This window comes from Elephas maximus, chromosome 14 (assembly GCF_024166365.1).
Source record: "Elephas maximus indicus isolate mEleMax1 chromosome 14, mEleMax1 primary haplotype, whole genome shotgun sequence".
In the NCBI taxonomy this organism is placed as follows: Eukaryota; Metazoa; Chordata; class Mammalia; order Proboscidea; family Elephantidae; genus Elephas; species Elephas maximus.
The window spans coordinates 95646708-95663608 of record NC_064832.1 but is presented as its reverse complement, the minus strand read 5'-3'; the positions used below and the strand labels follow the sequence as shown (position 1 = coordinate 95663608).

Genomic DNA, 16901 nt, shown 5'->3' with positions numbered 1-16901 from the left:
TCTATCTCAAGATAAAATTCCAATCAAAGCTTTCATTCACTGTTAATTGTAAAATCAATGCTGCTTTTCATCTCAGGCAAATCCATGTTCAGTGCCTTTTTCTGCTGAAATTATCCTCAAAACAATTTCCAGTGCCTTGTATGTAGTTCGATCACTTTGTGTATCACACTGTATTACAAGCATTTATATTCGGTTTCTCCTTAGAGGTTGTTCACTTCTTGAGGGCAGTGCCGTGAGTTACTCATCTCTGTATTTCCAGAACCTACAAATACGTATGACCGTAGCAATGCAAAGTAAAGGTCTGATGATAAACTGAATTTAAATTCCAAAATACTTAAGGAATTACTTAAATTACGTCAAGATTCATAGTATTGAGTCTCGACTCCTTCAGACCTACTTTCAATTCAAATACATGGCAAGGGCCTGCAAGACACAACACTGCCTGGAAAGAGGCTCAGCTGGAATCCGAGAACTAAACCAGACAGACATATGTGAATAACTGAAGCACAAAGCCAAGTTCAGTATGTCTGAGAGGACTGCAAACATAATACTTAGGGAACTGAAAAGATAGAGTGATCACTTCCAGCTCTAACAATCAGAGAAAGTTTTGGAAGAAGGTTGTGTTTGAGTCTCACTTTGTAGAAAGGTTTGGATGTATGGAGATGGGAGGGTGAGAAGAAAATTCAAGGTAGCAAAGTCAAGGCACAAAAAAGAAAACTGCTCACCGTCACTGGAATGACGGTAGCTAAGTGGCAGTGTGCTAAAGAATAGCTGCAAATTCCATTCGGGTCCAAATATTAGAGGGGCTTGAATGCCAGGCTGAAAACTAGTATTTCTTTTTTTTTTTTTTTCAAGTATGAGCCCCTAAATATTTTTGAACAGGAAAATAATATGACCAGAGCTGATTCCTAGTCAGGAAATTCACCAGTAATGGGGAAAGTCTCACAATAGCCCAGGGGAGTGCTAATGATGGTTACAGCAACAGGAGCAGTGGAATGGGGGTGAAAAAGAGAGATACAAGCAATATCAGAGGTCAGGATTATCTGGACCTTCGCAGTGAGGTGCAGGAACAAGCGATCAAATAGGATTCATGTGTTCAGGTCTAAGAAATGCCATTCAGATTTATTTCACATTTACGAGGCTCTCCATGCTGGGAAAGAACAGACTTGGGAAGATTATAAATTCAGTCTTATATTCAGGGAACATAAACATATGAAATTTCTGTTTAGCACCTGGAATGGGACCAGAGACGAATGTTGCTGGCATTGGTGTCACTTACAGAGAAGATGAGATAGCCAAAGAAGAATACATAAATGGAGAAGCTGAACATGGACAGATTCACAGAGAACACGTACACAAGAGGAGGAAGAGCCAGAAAACGTAGTCAGAGAAGGAAGACAAAAATCAGGAGACGAATCCAAAGAAGAGAGCTTCACAAATACAGGTGCAATGAGCGGCATCAGTAATGCAACAGAAGGAGATGGACCACGAAGACTAAGGTCAGCGGACCAGGTGACAGTAACAGGACGTTCTGAAGAAACAACGAGGGCAAATGACAAAGTGTGAGTGATGGGGAGTGAGGGAGTAAAAGGCCAAGAGAAACCGAGGTGTAGACTGAGACCTGGAGGTATGAAGAGGGCTAACGGGCATGTGCCTTAATGAAACTGCAGAATTAGGGAGACGTTTTATTTAAAATGGGGTAAAACCTCGTGTTTATAAGCTGTGGGAAGATGCTAATAACTAACTTTCAAGAATTAACACATGTTCCACACTCAATAGAATACCCAAACAATCTTAATATTTAGGCAATTTAATCTTGGGAAGCTAGTAACTGAGGTGGCAATGTATTACAAATATTACACTAGACAGAAAAGTCCACAGAAATTAATAAGTATGGATTCTTTTCATACACGGTGAATGTTTAACTAACGGCTAGAGTTAAGTTTCCAAAAGAGCCCATTTCTTTTTATATATTCCCATTCCTCCTTGGTTTTTTAAAATTTCTACTTCAATAATGACAGCACCAATACCATAAGAAATATCAGACCAAGAATCTGATAAATCAATAGACTGCAAGTATTGCCAACTCAAGGCTACAGAATTGTCAATTTATTTAAAAAACAAAAGAAAACCTGCATAGGTGATTCTTCTTCAAAGAAATTGAACACATATTTAAAAAAAAAGTTTTTTTCACTTTCTTACAAAATAAGATTATCTCCAAAACTAAATGAGAAAACTAGACACTGAAGTTATTGGCGCCCCACAAATCTCATTTCCCAGTTTGTCTGATATCTGAACAACAATAAAACTAAAACAAATCATAAACAGGATTTAGAATAGCTGTTTTAAAGACTGAAGCACTAGAAATTGACAAAATAATTGTAATTAAAAAACATAATGGTCGAGCCTAGATGGTATACATAAGCAATACTTTTAAAATAAGCAGTAGAAGGAAGAGGAGGGGGAAAAGGAGAAATTACAATGACCCCTGAAAGTACTGAGATAAACGCTATACATATTCTTATACATGAGACTGCTTGGAAAAGAACAAGAAAACTAAGTGTAAAATAACCAAACCATGAATGAAAAGCTCACATCAGAATACCATATTTACATATTTACTATTACGAAAGTCCTTTTTCATTTTCTCAATGGTACTAAAAATGTGTAAAAGTGAATAGCTCCAATATAATGTATTCTAATATAAAATCTCTAAGAGTGGACTACGAAGCCGTAAGTCATCACTGTTAATAACTTGAGAACTTAATTCACTGAGTAAGAAGGAATGCTTCTGATCTGAAATTAGGATATCCCATGTCAGTATAAAAATATAAATTTCTTTATTTTTTCCTTTGTTTTAGGAACTAAATACTACGATACAAAAAAAAAAAACCCATTGCCATCAAGTCAATCCCGACTCACAGTCACCCTATGTGAGAGACCAGAACTACCCCATACGGTTTTCTAGGCTGCAATCTTTACAGGATAAGACTGTCAGGTCTTTCTCCTGAGGAGCCACTGGTGGGTTTGAACTGCCTACCTTTCAGTTAGCAGCCAAGTGGCTTAATCACTGCACCACCAGGGCTCCTAAATACCATGTTAAAAAAACCCAAAACTCAAATGACAGTTTAAAAGCATTGAAATGTTTCTCATACATAAATTTTTCAGAAGGAGATATAAAAACCAAAATAAAACCCACTGACATCTAGTCAATTCCAACTCATAGTGACCCTATAGGACAGAGTAGAACTGCCCCATATAGTTTCCAAGGAGCACCTGGTAAAATTGAACTGCTAACCTTTTGGTTAGCAGCCATAGCTCTTAACCACTATGCCACCAGGGTTCCCAGGAGATAATAAACATTCAAGATTTTTACTATCTATCACGGTGATGTTTTTCTTCCTAAACGTCAAAGACCAGACAAGGTAACCACGTGTCGATACAGTGACAGCCAGTGCACAGAGCTGGTACTAAAAGTCAAAGATCAGACAAGGTAACCACGTGTCCTTATGGTGACAGCCAGGGCATACAGCTGGTACTAAAAGTCAAAGATCAGACAAGGTAACCACGTGTCCTTATGGTGACAGCCAGGGCATACAGCTGGTACTAAAAGTCAAAGATCAGACAAGGTAACCATGTGTCCTTATGGTGACAGCCAGGGCATACAGCTGGTACTAAAAGTCAAAGATCAGACAAGGTAACCACGTGTCCTTAGGGTGACAGCCAGGGCATACAGCTGGTACTAAAAGTCAAAGATCAGACAAGGTAACCACGTGTCCTTAGGGTGACAGCCAGGGCATACAGCTGGTACTAAAAGTCAAAGATCAGACAAGGTAACCATGTGTCCTTATGGTGACAGCCAGGGCATACAGCTGGTACTAAAAGTCAAAGATCAGACAAGGTAACCACGTGTCCTTAGGGTGACAGCCAGTGCACAGAGCTGGTACTAAAAGTCAAAGATCAGACAAGGTAACCATGTGTCCTTAGGGTGACAGCCAGAGCATACAGCTGGTACTAAAAGTCAAAGATCAGACAAGGTAACCACGTGTCCTTAGGGTGACAGCCAGTGCACAGAGCTGGTACTAAAAGTCAAAGATCAGACAAGGTAACCAGGGGTCCTTATGGTGACAGCCAGTGCACAAAGCTGGTACTAAAAGTCAAAGATCAGACAAGGTAACCACGTGTCCTTATGGTGACAGCCAGTGCACACAGCTGGTACTAGAAGTCAAAGATCAGACAAGGTGACCACATGTCCTTACGGTGACAGCCAGTGCACACAGCTGGTACTAGACGTCAAAGATCAGACAAGGTAACCACGTGTCCTTATGGTGACAGCCAGTGCACACAGCTGGTACTAAAAGTCAAAGATCAAAGTAACCACATGTCCTTATGTGACAGCCAGTGCACACAGCTGGTACTAAGAGTCAAAGATCAGACAAGGTAACCATGTGTTCTTATGGTGACAGCCAGTGCACACAGCTGGTACTAAAAGTCGAAGATCAGACAAGGTAACCACGTGTCCTTATGGTGACAGCCAGTGCACACAGCTGGTACTAAAAGTCCAGGATCAGACAAGGTGACCACGTGTCCTTAGGGTGACAGCCAGTGCACAGAGCTGATACTAAAAGTCCAGGATCAGACAAGGTAACCATGTGTCCTTAGGGTGACAGCCAGTGCACACAACTGGTACTAAAAGTCCAGGATCAGACAAGGTGACCACGTGTCCTTAGGGTGACAGCCAGTGCACAGAGCTGGTACTAAAAGTCCAGGATCAGACAAGGTGACCACGTGTCCTTAGGGTGACAGCCAGTGCACAGAGCTGGTATTAAAAGTCCAGGATCAGACAAGGTAACCATGTGTCCTTAGGGTGGCAGCCAGTACACACAGCTGGTACTAAAAGTCAAAGATCAGACAAGGTAACCATGTGTCCTTACGGTGACAGCCAGTGCACTGAGCTGGTACTAAAAGTTAAGGATCAGACAAGGTGACCACGTGTCCTTAGGGTGAAAGCAAGTGCACTGAGCTGGTACTAAAAGTTAAGGATCAGACAAGGTGACCACGTGTCCTTAGGGTGGCAGCCAGTGCACAGAGCTGGTACTAAAAGACCAGGATCAGACAAGGTAACCATGTGTCCTTACGGTGACAGCCAGTGCACACAGCTGGTACTAAAAGTCAAAGATCAGACAAGGTAACCACGTGTCCTTAGGGTGACAGCCAGTGCACACAACTGGTACTAAAAGTCCAGGATCAGACAAGGTAACCATGTGTCCTTAGGGTGACAGCCAGTGCACAGAGCTGGTACTAAAAGTCCAGGATCAGACAAGGTGACCACGTGTCCTTAGGGTGACAGCCAGTGCACAGAGCTGGTACTAAAAGTCCAGGATCAGACAAGGTAACCATGTGTCCTTAGGGTGACAGCCAGTGCACAGAGCTGGTACTAAAAGTCCAGGATCAGACAGGGTAAGCAGGGGTCCTTACGTTGATAGCCAGTGCACACAGCTGGTACTGCTCCAGTGTGATGATCTCGTGGTAGCAGGGTTCTTGTGCCAGCTTCACAATTGCACTGGCAGCAGCAAGTCTCAGGCGGGACATATCTGGTTTACTGAAAAATAAGCAAGAAAGAATGCAGATTACATTTTTTAAATGTCTGCACAAAAGCCTTTCTTCCTTGCTTATCTAATTTTGTAAAAATTATTCTTGCAAAAAAATTAGAAAATAACTTAGTGATGGTGAATACCATATTATGTTTACTAAACTATGGAAATGATATCTAATATTACAATATTCTTCTCTTAAACGTAAGTCTTTGCTAGTGCCTTCAAAGCCATTAATTCTTTCATCCTACTCACAGTTTTCAGCCGTGCCTAGAACAAATCTATTTCTATGCTAGTTGTTAGGTCTTAATTCTTCCATTATGGATTTTTTTTTTTTTTTAGATACTTAAGCAAATACAGATTAGGTGTAAATATGTCCCAACTGCCAGTCAGTCAGCCAAGACTACCATGCTAAGAAGTAGAAAGAAAGCAACAGTATAGTAGGTAAATTATCATTATCCTGACCTAGAATTCAATTTTTCAAGTATTTCCAAGAGGCTCCTTCTCAAGCATAAGGAAAGGAAACTTCCGCTGAGTGGGCACACCTCACAGAATTCCTGACTAGTAAGCACATCCACACAAGCCTTCCTAACATAGTGACCTATCAGAGGAGTTACAGGGATCCTGGCTTAATGCAAAGAGGGAAAAAAGTGTGTTTTTCTACAGTAAAAGATTATTGTACAACATTCATGTAACTGTTTTTCTACAGTATAAGATTATTGTACGACATTCATATAACCAGTGTGTCTGTTGTGTACGCAGCACTGAAGGGGATTTAAAAAAAAAAATCTTACTCTTCCAAGATCTATTGTCCTGGTTCGGGTAAGACCCTTTATCTTTCGAAGGATTATGTAAAAATATTAACTGAATGAATGTAACACTGATAACATTCTGAGGTCTCAGGACATGCACCAAAGGTACTTTTTAGTTTGTCGATAGCCATTAACAGGTAAACCACAGTCCTCAGCTCAGAGTACAGGCCTGTGGCTGGACACTTTCCCCACAGGCATGGACCGCAGATGCTTCCTCCGTGTCTGTCTTTAAAATGTTCCATCTAGACCAGTAGTTTCTGTCTACTCCAGTGGGCTTTTGTTTTCTCTTTTTCACTTTGTTAAGCAAAGGGATCTTTCCTTCGAATAAAATCTGACATACAAGTTTAAGGTGTAAACACATAAAAGCCAGGTTCCTATTAAAGCACGGGACAGAGGCTCCTCAGGTTTCACCTGCTCTGTTTCTACTAGACGCCCTTCTTATCCCCCTCCAGGCAGCCCCCGGATGTTCCAGGGAGCACAACTTGAAAAATACCAATCCAAACAATGGTAACCCAATTAAGTCGACTCTGTAGCAAACCAGGATTCTGGAAGCCCCAAAGGTTAATTCTACATCTTGTAAATACGCTTTTCCATGCCCTGGTATCCGCTGATTTGTTTGTTTCCTCAGATTGTTTTCTACTTTTACACCCCTCATTCTACTCGGCAACATGGCTTAGTGGTGATGGACGTGAACACAGACCGTGGGCCGACCGTGCGGGCCCACAGGCTGCTGGCAGACTGAGCGAGTCCAAATCTGGGTCCCACCATTTATCAGCCGCCTTACTTATCAGCAAGTTATTTAGCTTTTCGTGTCTCAGACTTCTCATCTGTAAGATGGGATACCAACAGTACCCTTACAGGGTTTATGTGAGAACAGTACGTATTGAAATATGTAATTAGAATGATTCCTAGAGTATAACGAGTTTAATTCCAGCTCACAGGGACCCTACAGTGTCAGGAAAGCCTTTATTATTTTTATTATCACCTAATACCACGCTCTCATTTGCACTAAGGACTGAAGGTCTCCCAGACAACTCCCAAAAGCTTTACTTCTGAGCTCTTATTCTGTGTACGATCCCAAGTTCCCTTCTTCCCACCCTGGCTGGTACCCCTTCAGATGGTGCCTACGCCTCTTCTGCTCCTCAGACAGATATCTTCAGGTCTCCTTCTACCACCTCTTGGAAAAGCTCCATCTTATCAATGTTGAGTGCTGTCAACTGACCGTGTAAAATCAGAGCTTAGGGAAAGGGACAAGGAAGCATTATCTTGAAAAGGAGACTGTCTCTCCTCTGTTTAAGCACCTCTCCTAGTTTTCTATCAAAATTGCCTTCGACCACATCAGTGTAGGTAGTACCCCCAATGACTAGCCGACGAGGGAGAACAAGTCTCATTAGTGTGCAAGTACCAATATCTGAGTTACTTCTGTTCCTCCGCAGGGAAACGGCAGTACGGAGCCGGTAAGTAACCTGCTAAAGGTTGCCTAGCTAGTAACTGCTGGAGCCAGGGTTCCAGTCTGCAAGGATGATACTGTATCTTTCAAATAAACAAAATAAAAACAAATCAAAAAGTCTGTGTGTTTTAAATAATTTACATCAAGTATATTTTTTTAATTTGCATACACCTATGCACCTGTAAACAGATTTAATAAAAAGCCTTCCACCTAGTCTGTTTTTTGCCTTAGACACCAGCAAGAATGTGTAGCATCAGTTACTGATGAACGCACTAACACCTGCACATTAAATATCCAAAACAGGAGCTATCCATTGTTCCAAACGCCTACCACGGACAGCAGGACAGCAGGACAGCAGGATCCCCGTGGACACGTGACTGCCATTCTGAAGTAACTGCTGTACAAATGCATACTACAGGAAAAATATACACAAACCTACAAAGTCATAGTAATTATTTTTTGAAAAAGAAACTACACCATTCAACAATGAGGCCAGGGGCTGAGGCATGACACGGCCCGGAGACCTGTGAAGGGTAACTGCATACCTAATCTTCCCTTGCTCCGTCAGGTCTCCATCGCTATGCAGTATTGTTGTCAGCAACCGTAGGGTCGAAGTTCCTGACTTACTGTGATTATTTTTCATTCCAAGGAGCCATCGGACCATCATTTTAATAGCCTGAATCTATTTAACAGAAAAATTGGCAAATATGACATTGCTACCTTTTAAAAGAACTTCCATAGCAAATTTAAAAAACCAGGAAATGTTTTTAATGGATGCTTTTTTAAGAAGGAAAAAAAGAATTATTCATATAGACAGATAAATAGGTGGAGGGAGGGTGGGTGGGTGGGTGGGTGGGTGGGTGGATGGATGGATGGATGGATGGATGGATGGATGGATGGATAGATGGATGGATGGATGGATGGATGGATGATGGTATATGTGAGATAGACAGACACACAGAGAGACAGATAACTGGGAGTGGCAAATAAGTGCTTTGACTAAAGACCGTTGTCGTTTTTAACGTTTCTCCCACATGCACTCCACTCTTGAGAACAGAGTAAAATCAGCTAATTTTCCATGGTAAGAAAAGTACTCAACCCCAAAACTATACTCAATCTTCTGAGCCCGCGACAGAGAGAGAGAGACTAACAGCCCACACCTGTAGTACATCTTACAATCACGAGGTACTTAAGTGCTCTCACACCCATCAGTATCTCTGGTGTTCACAGCAGCCCTGTTTGAGGGGTGCACATCCCTTTTGTCAGATGAGGAAGCTCAGGCTCAGGGGCTCAGCGGGTCTTGCACACTGTCCAACACGTGGCAGACACCGTCAAGACGACCTCTATCCCGAGGTCACTTAGTGAGCACAGCTTCAATACAGGTGGCCGCCTTCTAGTCCAGGGCTGCCCTCAACTACAAACTAAAAAAGAGAGAAATGCTGAGAGAATGGGCTCAGCCAGGAGCTGCCAAGTGTCAAAGCCTCACTCAGTGAGAGTGAAGGAAGGACCACTCTGCAGGGCTGCACACACAGCGTCAGAGCCTGAAGCTGGAGCAGCATGAAACAGTTCACAGCACGAAATGTACATACACACAGAGAAGTATAAGACATTACAACCAGAAAACAACATTTAATACAACTGTTCCCAGCCTTCCCATTTTGGGCAGTGGGACGGGGTCTGCCCTAGAGGCCAGAGGCTGTCTTAGTACATCAGTAACTCTCCACACCAGTGATGGAAAACTGTACAACTATGTACAACTCCTAATTCAAAGAAACTAAAAATGTTTACAGGCTGCATTTTTTCAAAAATAAAAATAGTTTTACTATGTCCCATGTGAAAGAAGAGTCCTAAAACTTGAGCTTCTTCTTAACTGAAAACGAGACTGTCCATAAGAAAGCCAGCACTGTTTTTTGTCATTAAAAGGTTGGTATCTAAGAAGTAGAAACACGGAGGCAGCTTTCAACCCTTTTTTTCTCAAATTAGATCAGGTGCAGCTGCCCACAAGACCCCGGGTGCCTCGTTATTGCCCTACACCCTCAGAGCACACAGGATGTTATATAATATAGATACTTGAGTGATTTTCGTAGCCACATCACTATGACAGGAATAGAAATTTTAACACCTATAATGATATTAAAAACAACACAAGAACACCCGTTGTTATCGACTCAATTGCAATTCCGTGTGTTTCAGAGTAGAATTGCTCCACAGGGTTTCAGTAGCTGTAATCTTATGGAAACAGGTCGCCAGGCCTTTCTTCTGCAGTGCTGCTGGATGGATTCAAATTACCAACCTGTCAGTTAGCAGCCAAGCACAAGCTATGGCCACCCGGGGAACCTCAGGATAATATCACAACGTATATGGCCACCCGGGGAACCTCACGATAATATCACAATGTATACCGCCACCCGGGGAACCTCACAATGATATCACAACGTATATGGCCACCCGGGGAACCTCAGGATAATATCACAACGTATATGGCCACCCGGGGAACCTCAGGATAATATCACGACGTATTAAATACATTAAAGCCAAGAGGTCCATCCACATCACTCACTTTGACCATCGTCTCAGGAGAAACTTCTTCATCAGGAACCCAAAGTTTAGTTGTCTTTTTCCCGGGAAGCTAAAAAAGAAATGAAAGGCTTTAATACACGAATATGAGTAATCCCGAGATGACAGACTGAAGGAGCTGGGTGATATAGATTTGGGGTAGCTGCCAGGAAATTAAAGTGGCAGAAGAGATAAAATCAGTCTTAGAAGACCTGAGACACCAGTTTTTATCCCCAGACCCCGTTTTTTTCCCGGCTGCCAGAAGACTTCCAGAGGCGGCCTAGGACACAGAAGCTAGACAGCAGCTCTGCCAGCAGGACAGGGAACTCCAACATTGGGCAGGGAAGCCTCTCAAACACACAGGGCCAGATATTCACACACGACTGTCGACTGGGCTCTTCAGTTGAGAAGAGCCCTTGAGTCTGAAGCAGGAATTATGAAAAAGGGGCCACAAGAGACACAACGGGTACTACAAAAACCAGCGACACAGAAAATCAAAAAACTAAACAGATGGCAAAAGTATGCCCGTCAAGATGGAAAGCACTGAGCAGGGTATGGACAGAAAGAGGATACTGATGTCAACGGGGTACTCACTGACATCCTGACTTGTACCACCAGTAAGATACAGAAGTCATTGATGTTTACACACCCAGCAGCATAATACCAAAGTCAAACAAAACATGGATGACTGAGAAAATCAGGAAAGACTGAAAACTCCAACCTCACTGTAGAGGACCTGACTGAACCTCTCTTAGAAAATGAAGTTGAGGTGAAAAGGGTAAATACCTGAATTACAGGCAGAAATATATAGAAATAAAAAATGCAAGGATTAGAAAATCATTAAAACTGGCCCAACCCAGTGCCGTCGAATCGATTCCAACTCATAGCGACCCTATAGGACAGGGTAATACTGCCCCCATAGAGTTTCCAAGGAGCACCTGGTGGATTCAAACTGCTGACCCTTTGGTTAGCAGCCATAGTACTTAACCACTACACCACCAGGGTTTCCTTTAAAACTGGCATCCTTCATAAATTAAAACTGGCATCCTTCTTAAATGATATGATTAAAAATATACTGATAAGGAGAATTCAGCAAGAAAGATGCATATAGATCAAAAGCACAAAAGAATTTGCCCAAATCAGCTACAAACAGAAAAAATACTTTTAAAAACTGGGGTACCTAACATGAGATGTACAAGCGTTAGAGGGAAGACGGTAACATCTTCATGGAGGGGACTGATGAGTGCGAGTGAACAAACGAGCCAGATGAGCAGAGGAGAGCTAGATCTGCCACACGCGTGGAACCACTGCAGCCCCTGGGGGAGGTAACATTATGTTTACATTCACAAACTGCGCTGTGAAATCCAGTCGTCCTCAGGGGACCGTAAAAAGAAACAAGAGTCCCTCCATCACAGCAAGTAAAACCAATCAATCCAGGCGGATTAAATTTTTTATATGTGAAAAGGAAACCTGAAAACTTTTAGAAGAAAACATGACAGACCATTTTTATGATGTGGGAATAAGAAAGGGTTTCTTAAACAAGCTATAAAAAGCATTAGCTACAAAAGAAAAGAATAATAAATTCAGTTACATTTTTATGCTAAATGATAAATTTAGTTATGTTAAATTAAAATCAACAACTTTTAAATTGGAACCTAATTTGCTGTGTAAGCTCTCCCAAAAACACAGTAAAATATTATTACAAAAACTAGTAACAACCACCTTCGTTCAAGAACAAAGCAAAACTGAAGAAATTTTTGTTTAGAGAGAGATATGTGGTAAAGCGTTTTTGTTTTCAATTAGGGAATAAACAACCTAAAATTCAAGAGAATGGTTACCTGGGGCAAGAAGAAAGCAGGGAGAGTAACAAGACCAGGAGCTTCAGCAGTTCATGGGTGTTCACTGCACTATTTTAAAATATAACCTATACTTGCAGTATATACAGTAAAGCCTGCAAAAGCCAGAACCTGTGTAATGCAGAAGCCTATCGGAGAAGAAAAACTCAAATTATTTTCCACTAAAATGAGCGATAGGAAAGTGGTAAGGCTGTACCCTGTGTCAAGGGCAGAAAACTTGCAAGACCTGGGAAAACAAGGCAGTCCTGTCAAGTTCCAGCTCTCACGGGTTTCACTGTACATTCCTTTATACATAGCAAATATACTTTAGATATACAGATGAGCAAAAAAGAGAGGAAAAAAAAAAAACCTGTCCAAAAATGGAAGCCCAGCTTCCAGTCATTCCTTTCTTGATTGGACTGAGGTGATCTGACAATATAAGTCAACCTTCTCTGGAAGAATATAAAACCTTCCAGCGTCCTTGGAAAGTGTGAATGAAGAACTGAAGGCTTGATAAGACTTAATTTAATCTAAATTTGAATAGCCACTAGAAAACACTTCTTGGGGTAGGCAAATAACTTAAATCAAGATGACAAGTGCTAACCATAATGAAAAAAATTTGACAAGCTGGGCTTCATTAAAATCAAGAATTACTGTTCATCAAAAGATACCATTGACATAACTACAATTAATGTGAAGTAATTGTTAAAAATGTTGAAATGGCTAATGTTTTATTACATACATGTTTATCAGAATTAAACAGAAAAGAAGACACCATGAAGACAGTCAAAAGGCAAGTTACAGAATTGAAGATGAAATCTGCAAAACATATTACCAACAGAATATATAAAGATATCTTTCATGTCAATAGAAGACACTGACAATTTAATATGAAAACTGTGCAAAAGAGACTTCACAAAAACAGATATTCACTTCACAAAAGAAGATACCCAAAATATCAATACACACATGGAAAGTGGTGGAGAACACACTGCCACACCGACACAAACTGGTACATCCAGGACAGACGAAGACAGTACAACTAGAACCCTCATTCAACATGGTAGGAATACTAATGGGTACAACTTGGCAAAATCTAACTGAACATATACATTCCCTATGGCACAGTAATTACATCTCAAACAGAACTGCATAAATAAGTGCACAAACACATACATAAAACAATACTCATGATGCCAGTATTTGCTAAATATGGACAACAGCCTAGAGGTCTATCAACGGTACAACAGATACACTGCGGTAAATGCACGTAGCAATGAAGATGAACCAATTCTTGCTATATGCAACATGATAGATAAATCGCACCAACGGGATACTGAGTGAAGGAACCAGGTATCACTGACTCTGATTTCATTTATATAAAGCTTAAAAATGGATAAAAAATAATCTGTGGTCTTGGAAGTCAGAATAATAGCTACCTTCAAGGAGTAAGGAAGGCGTAGCGATAAAATGGGGCCTAAGAGAGCTTTTAGGGTATGGGAATATTCTATTTCTTGACCTGACTGCTGGTTAGTTGAAAATGTTAGCTTTGTGATAACTTAATGAGTTGTATGCACAACTATAAAGTATGCACTTTTCTGGTACATTTTACCACAATAAAATTTTTCATTAAAGAAAAAAAACAGTAAAGAGATAAGAAATTTGAACAATGTGATTAGCAAACTTGACCTAAAAGATAAACAAGCAGTCCCTGGGCTAAGAACACCCGACTTACACACAACCCATAGTTACGAACCAACCCCGTAAAGCCTATTACATTAAAAATTCAAGGTACATACAATGGTTTCTGATAACAAATGGGTGCTACTTTGCAACACACATCAAAACATTGTTATTACTGTGTTATTATGTTCAAGATGTTTTAGTGTATCTGGAAGTGATTCTTTAATGCTTTCATGCATAGAAAGGTACACTACATACTACATACTAAGACAAACATTTGACGAACTGATGTTAGATACGAACTGTACCTAACTGTTCTGACTTATGTACAAATTCGACTTAAAGACAGACATAGGAATGGAAGTTGTTCATGATCCGGGGACTGCCTGTACATGAAACTCTGAGAGGAAGGAAAAGTGAGAAACACTACTGGAGAACACAAGCAAAGGAACAGGTAGACATGCAAATTAACGTAGGCCCTTGGTCTCCAAATCACAGAGCTCTGGTCAGCTAAACAGCCACATACCATCACGAATCTTATATTTAATACACACAATTACCTTGACTAATATGCCCATAAACTATTTTTGCATAACCAATTAGTTTGAAATTATTAACATTTATGAACTGGACAGAAAAACAATGGTGGATATGACGTACGTGGTAATACAGCTGCACACCTTGAGATTTCTAACTGTATTTTAAGAGCAGAAACTATTCATCATTTCTTTCCACTCTTCAGAGAATCTAGTAGAGCGCTGAGCACAGGGCAGATGCAAAACTGATGGTGACATATGTGTCTGTGCGTGTGTGTGTATGAGACATACATGCGTGCGCACATACACGTGTGCATGGAATTCCAAGGGACTGTCAGGGATCCATTCTCCGGGACACAAGATAGAGACAGCAACGTTGCTTCTTTTCCAATGTTTTCTCCCTGGGCTGTTTAAATTCTCTGCCATATGGAGGGGAAGAAACAACCACATTTACAAAATCTACACTGTGAAACAACTTGTGAGTCTTCCCGTTTTTTAAAAATAGACACCATCGCAAAAATTACACCTTGCAAAGTTGCGACAGGATTAGGAGACATTTTGCATTTCTCAAAGGCTGTGTTTTCGGGTCACATGCCTATGATCAATTAAACAAATGTTTCACTGATCATGGAGATACAACGTATTTTAAAAAACAGAAACACCTAAAACAAGGTGACCAGATGGAAATGTCACTCACGTCATTTCACTCCTGTCTGTTGTATAAAAATTTAGAACATATTAAGAAAAACACAAGTCGAAAAAATGTAAATTACCCGATCGTTCATGAGAAGGTCTTTCACGATGAAAGTAGCTACCAAAGACTTCAAAGGAGCAGCAAACTGATCGGGTGCCAGGAGAGCAATGTGGCCGATGGTGACCAACGGGGTGATGAGATGCTCCAAGTTGCTGGGATCTAGGCTCTTATGCAGAGGCTGCAAGGGAGGACAGCACGATATACTCAGCTCTGAACACGTGGAAACGCACTGTGTACAGCCTTCATCCTTAAATTACAAAACTACAAAGGCTCTAACACATAGGCATGGCATAAACAGTAACTCAAGCTTACATTTAGACTCACACAGGTTATTTACAATGTCTAGGAGGTATCGTGTTTTCCGTCTCGTCCCAGCCCCACTTTAGGGGGAGGTAAAGAAACCACCAGCACGTGGAACCCTATCAAGCAGCGTGTATGTCATGACCATGAGCACGTGAGACTGCCAGGGCTCACTCGCACCCACTTCTCTTCTACTTCCTGGGCATAGGCAGGACCAGGCTTCCGGCTCCCTCTGCAGTTAGGTGAGACACGGGAATGGGAGCCCAAGTACGGCAGGGCACCCGCACTGAAGCAGGTGTGTGTGGGGTGCCGTCACAGTCTCTCTTTACCCACTGGCTGGCTGAAGGCCAAGGGTGCAGTGAGCATGTGGGGAAGAGCCACAGACAGAAAAAAATCTGTGCTCCTAAGCCAAGGAGCAGAGGGTGACTCAACACCGAACTGGACTTTCAAAAGAAAGAAGAAAGCTTTTATTACGTCTAGTAACTTGAGTTTTTCGGGTTTTTATTACAGCATCAAATATTGGATACCATAACTAACAATTTTTATTATCCTGACAAGAAACCCTTAACAGAAGTTTTATTATTCTGACAGGAAACAATGTGAATTTTGCCACGATGGAAGAATGAAGAAGCTTTATACTCACACTAAATGACACCCACAATGTATTGTTAAATTAACAAAAAAAAATCCGAAGAGTGGCTTCGGTATGCCATCACTGGCATGGGGGTGGGGGACATTTGTGTGTATGTGTGTGTTTACTTGTCCTTATTCACCATATTTTTACACAAATAACGTTTGTTTGCCAACCTCCCTAACCACCCCACCACCACCATTAATGCTGTATGCTAACTTATTTTACAGCAACAGGTAAAAAAAAAAACATTGGCACAGAGCTCTTACCAAAATATGGGACGGGGGGAGGGTAGGAGGGTATGGTTGGCAAACAAAGGTAGTGCACACGTTATTTTCGTAAAAATGCAGTACATATGTTGACTATCTCTAGACAAACACACAGTAAACTGATAACACTGGGTGCCTCTAGGAACGGGAACTGGTTGAAGGAGTGATTCCACAAGCTGAAATGTTCCCTTCTCCATTTCTAAAATCGGAACTTTGTGCACATTATAAATTACCTATAAAAGTCTAAAGGGAACAGGAGTGGGGGCGGGACCTTCTGCTGTATACTCGTTTCGTATTTTTTGATTCTGAAAAAAGTGAATATAGTATCTACTAAAAATTTTAATGCTACATTTTAATGAAAACTCAGTATTCTGAATTTGCCATACTGAACACCAAGAATCCTCAGCTTGAAAAGCAGTATGAAACCATTCTTCCCCAACATATTAGGGCAATATGAGGTTTTACCTAGTCAAAAAATATG

General features: G+C 41.2%; 1 protein-coding gene across 9 annotated transcripts in view; it reads right to left on the bottom strand.

Annotated features, from left to right (window-relative positions):
• Positions 1–16901, bottom strand: part of PDS5B (PDS5 cohesin associated factor B) — a 201112-nt gene that overhangs the window by 37302 nt on the left and 146909 nt on the right. For all 9 annotated transcript variants that reach the window (XM_049853418.1, XM_049853416.1, XM_049853415.1 and 6 more), the window contains 4 exons: positions 15240–15398; positions 10417–10485; positions 8402–8538; positions 5479–5602 (listed from right to left, as the gene is read on the bottom strand). In XM_049853418.1, coding sequence (XP_049709375.1) covers positions 5479–5602; positions 8402–8538; positions 10417–10485; positions 15240–15398 — 489 coding nt within the window. The remainder of the gene's footprint in view (positions 1–5478; positions 5603–8401; positions 8539–10416; positions 10486–15239; positions 15399–16901) is intronic.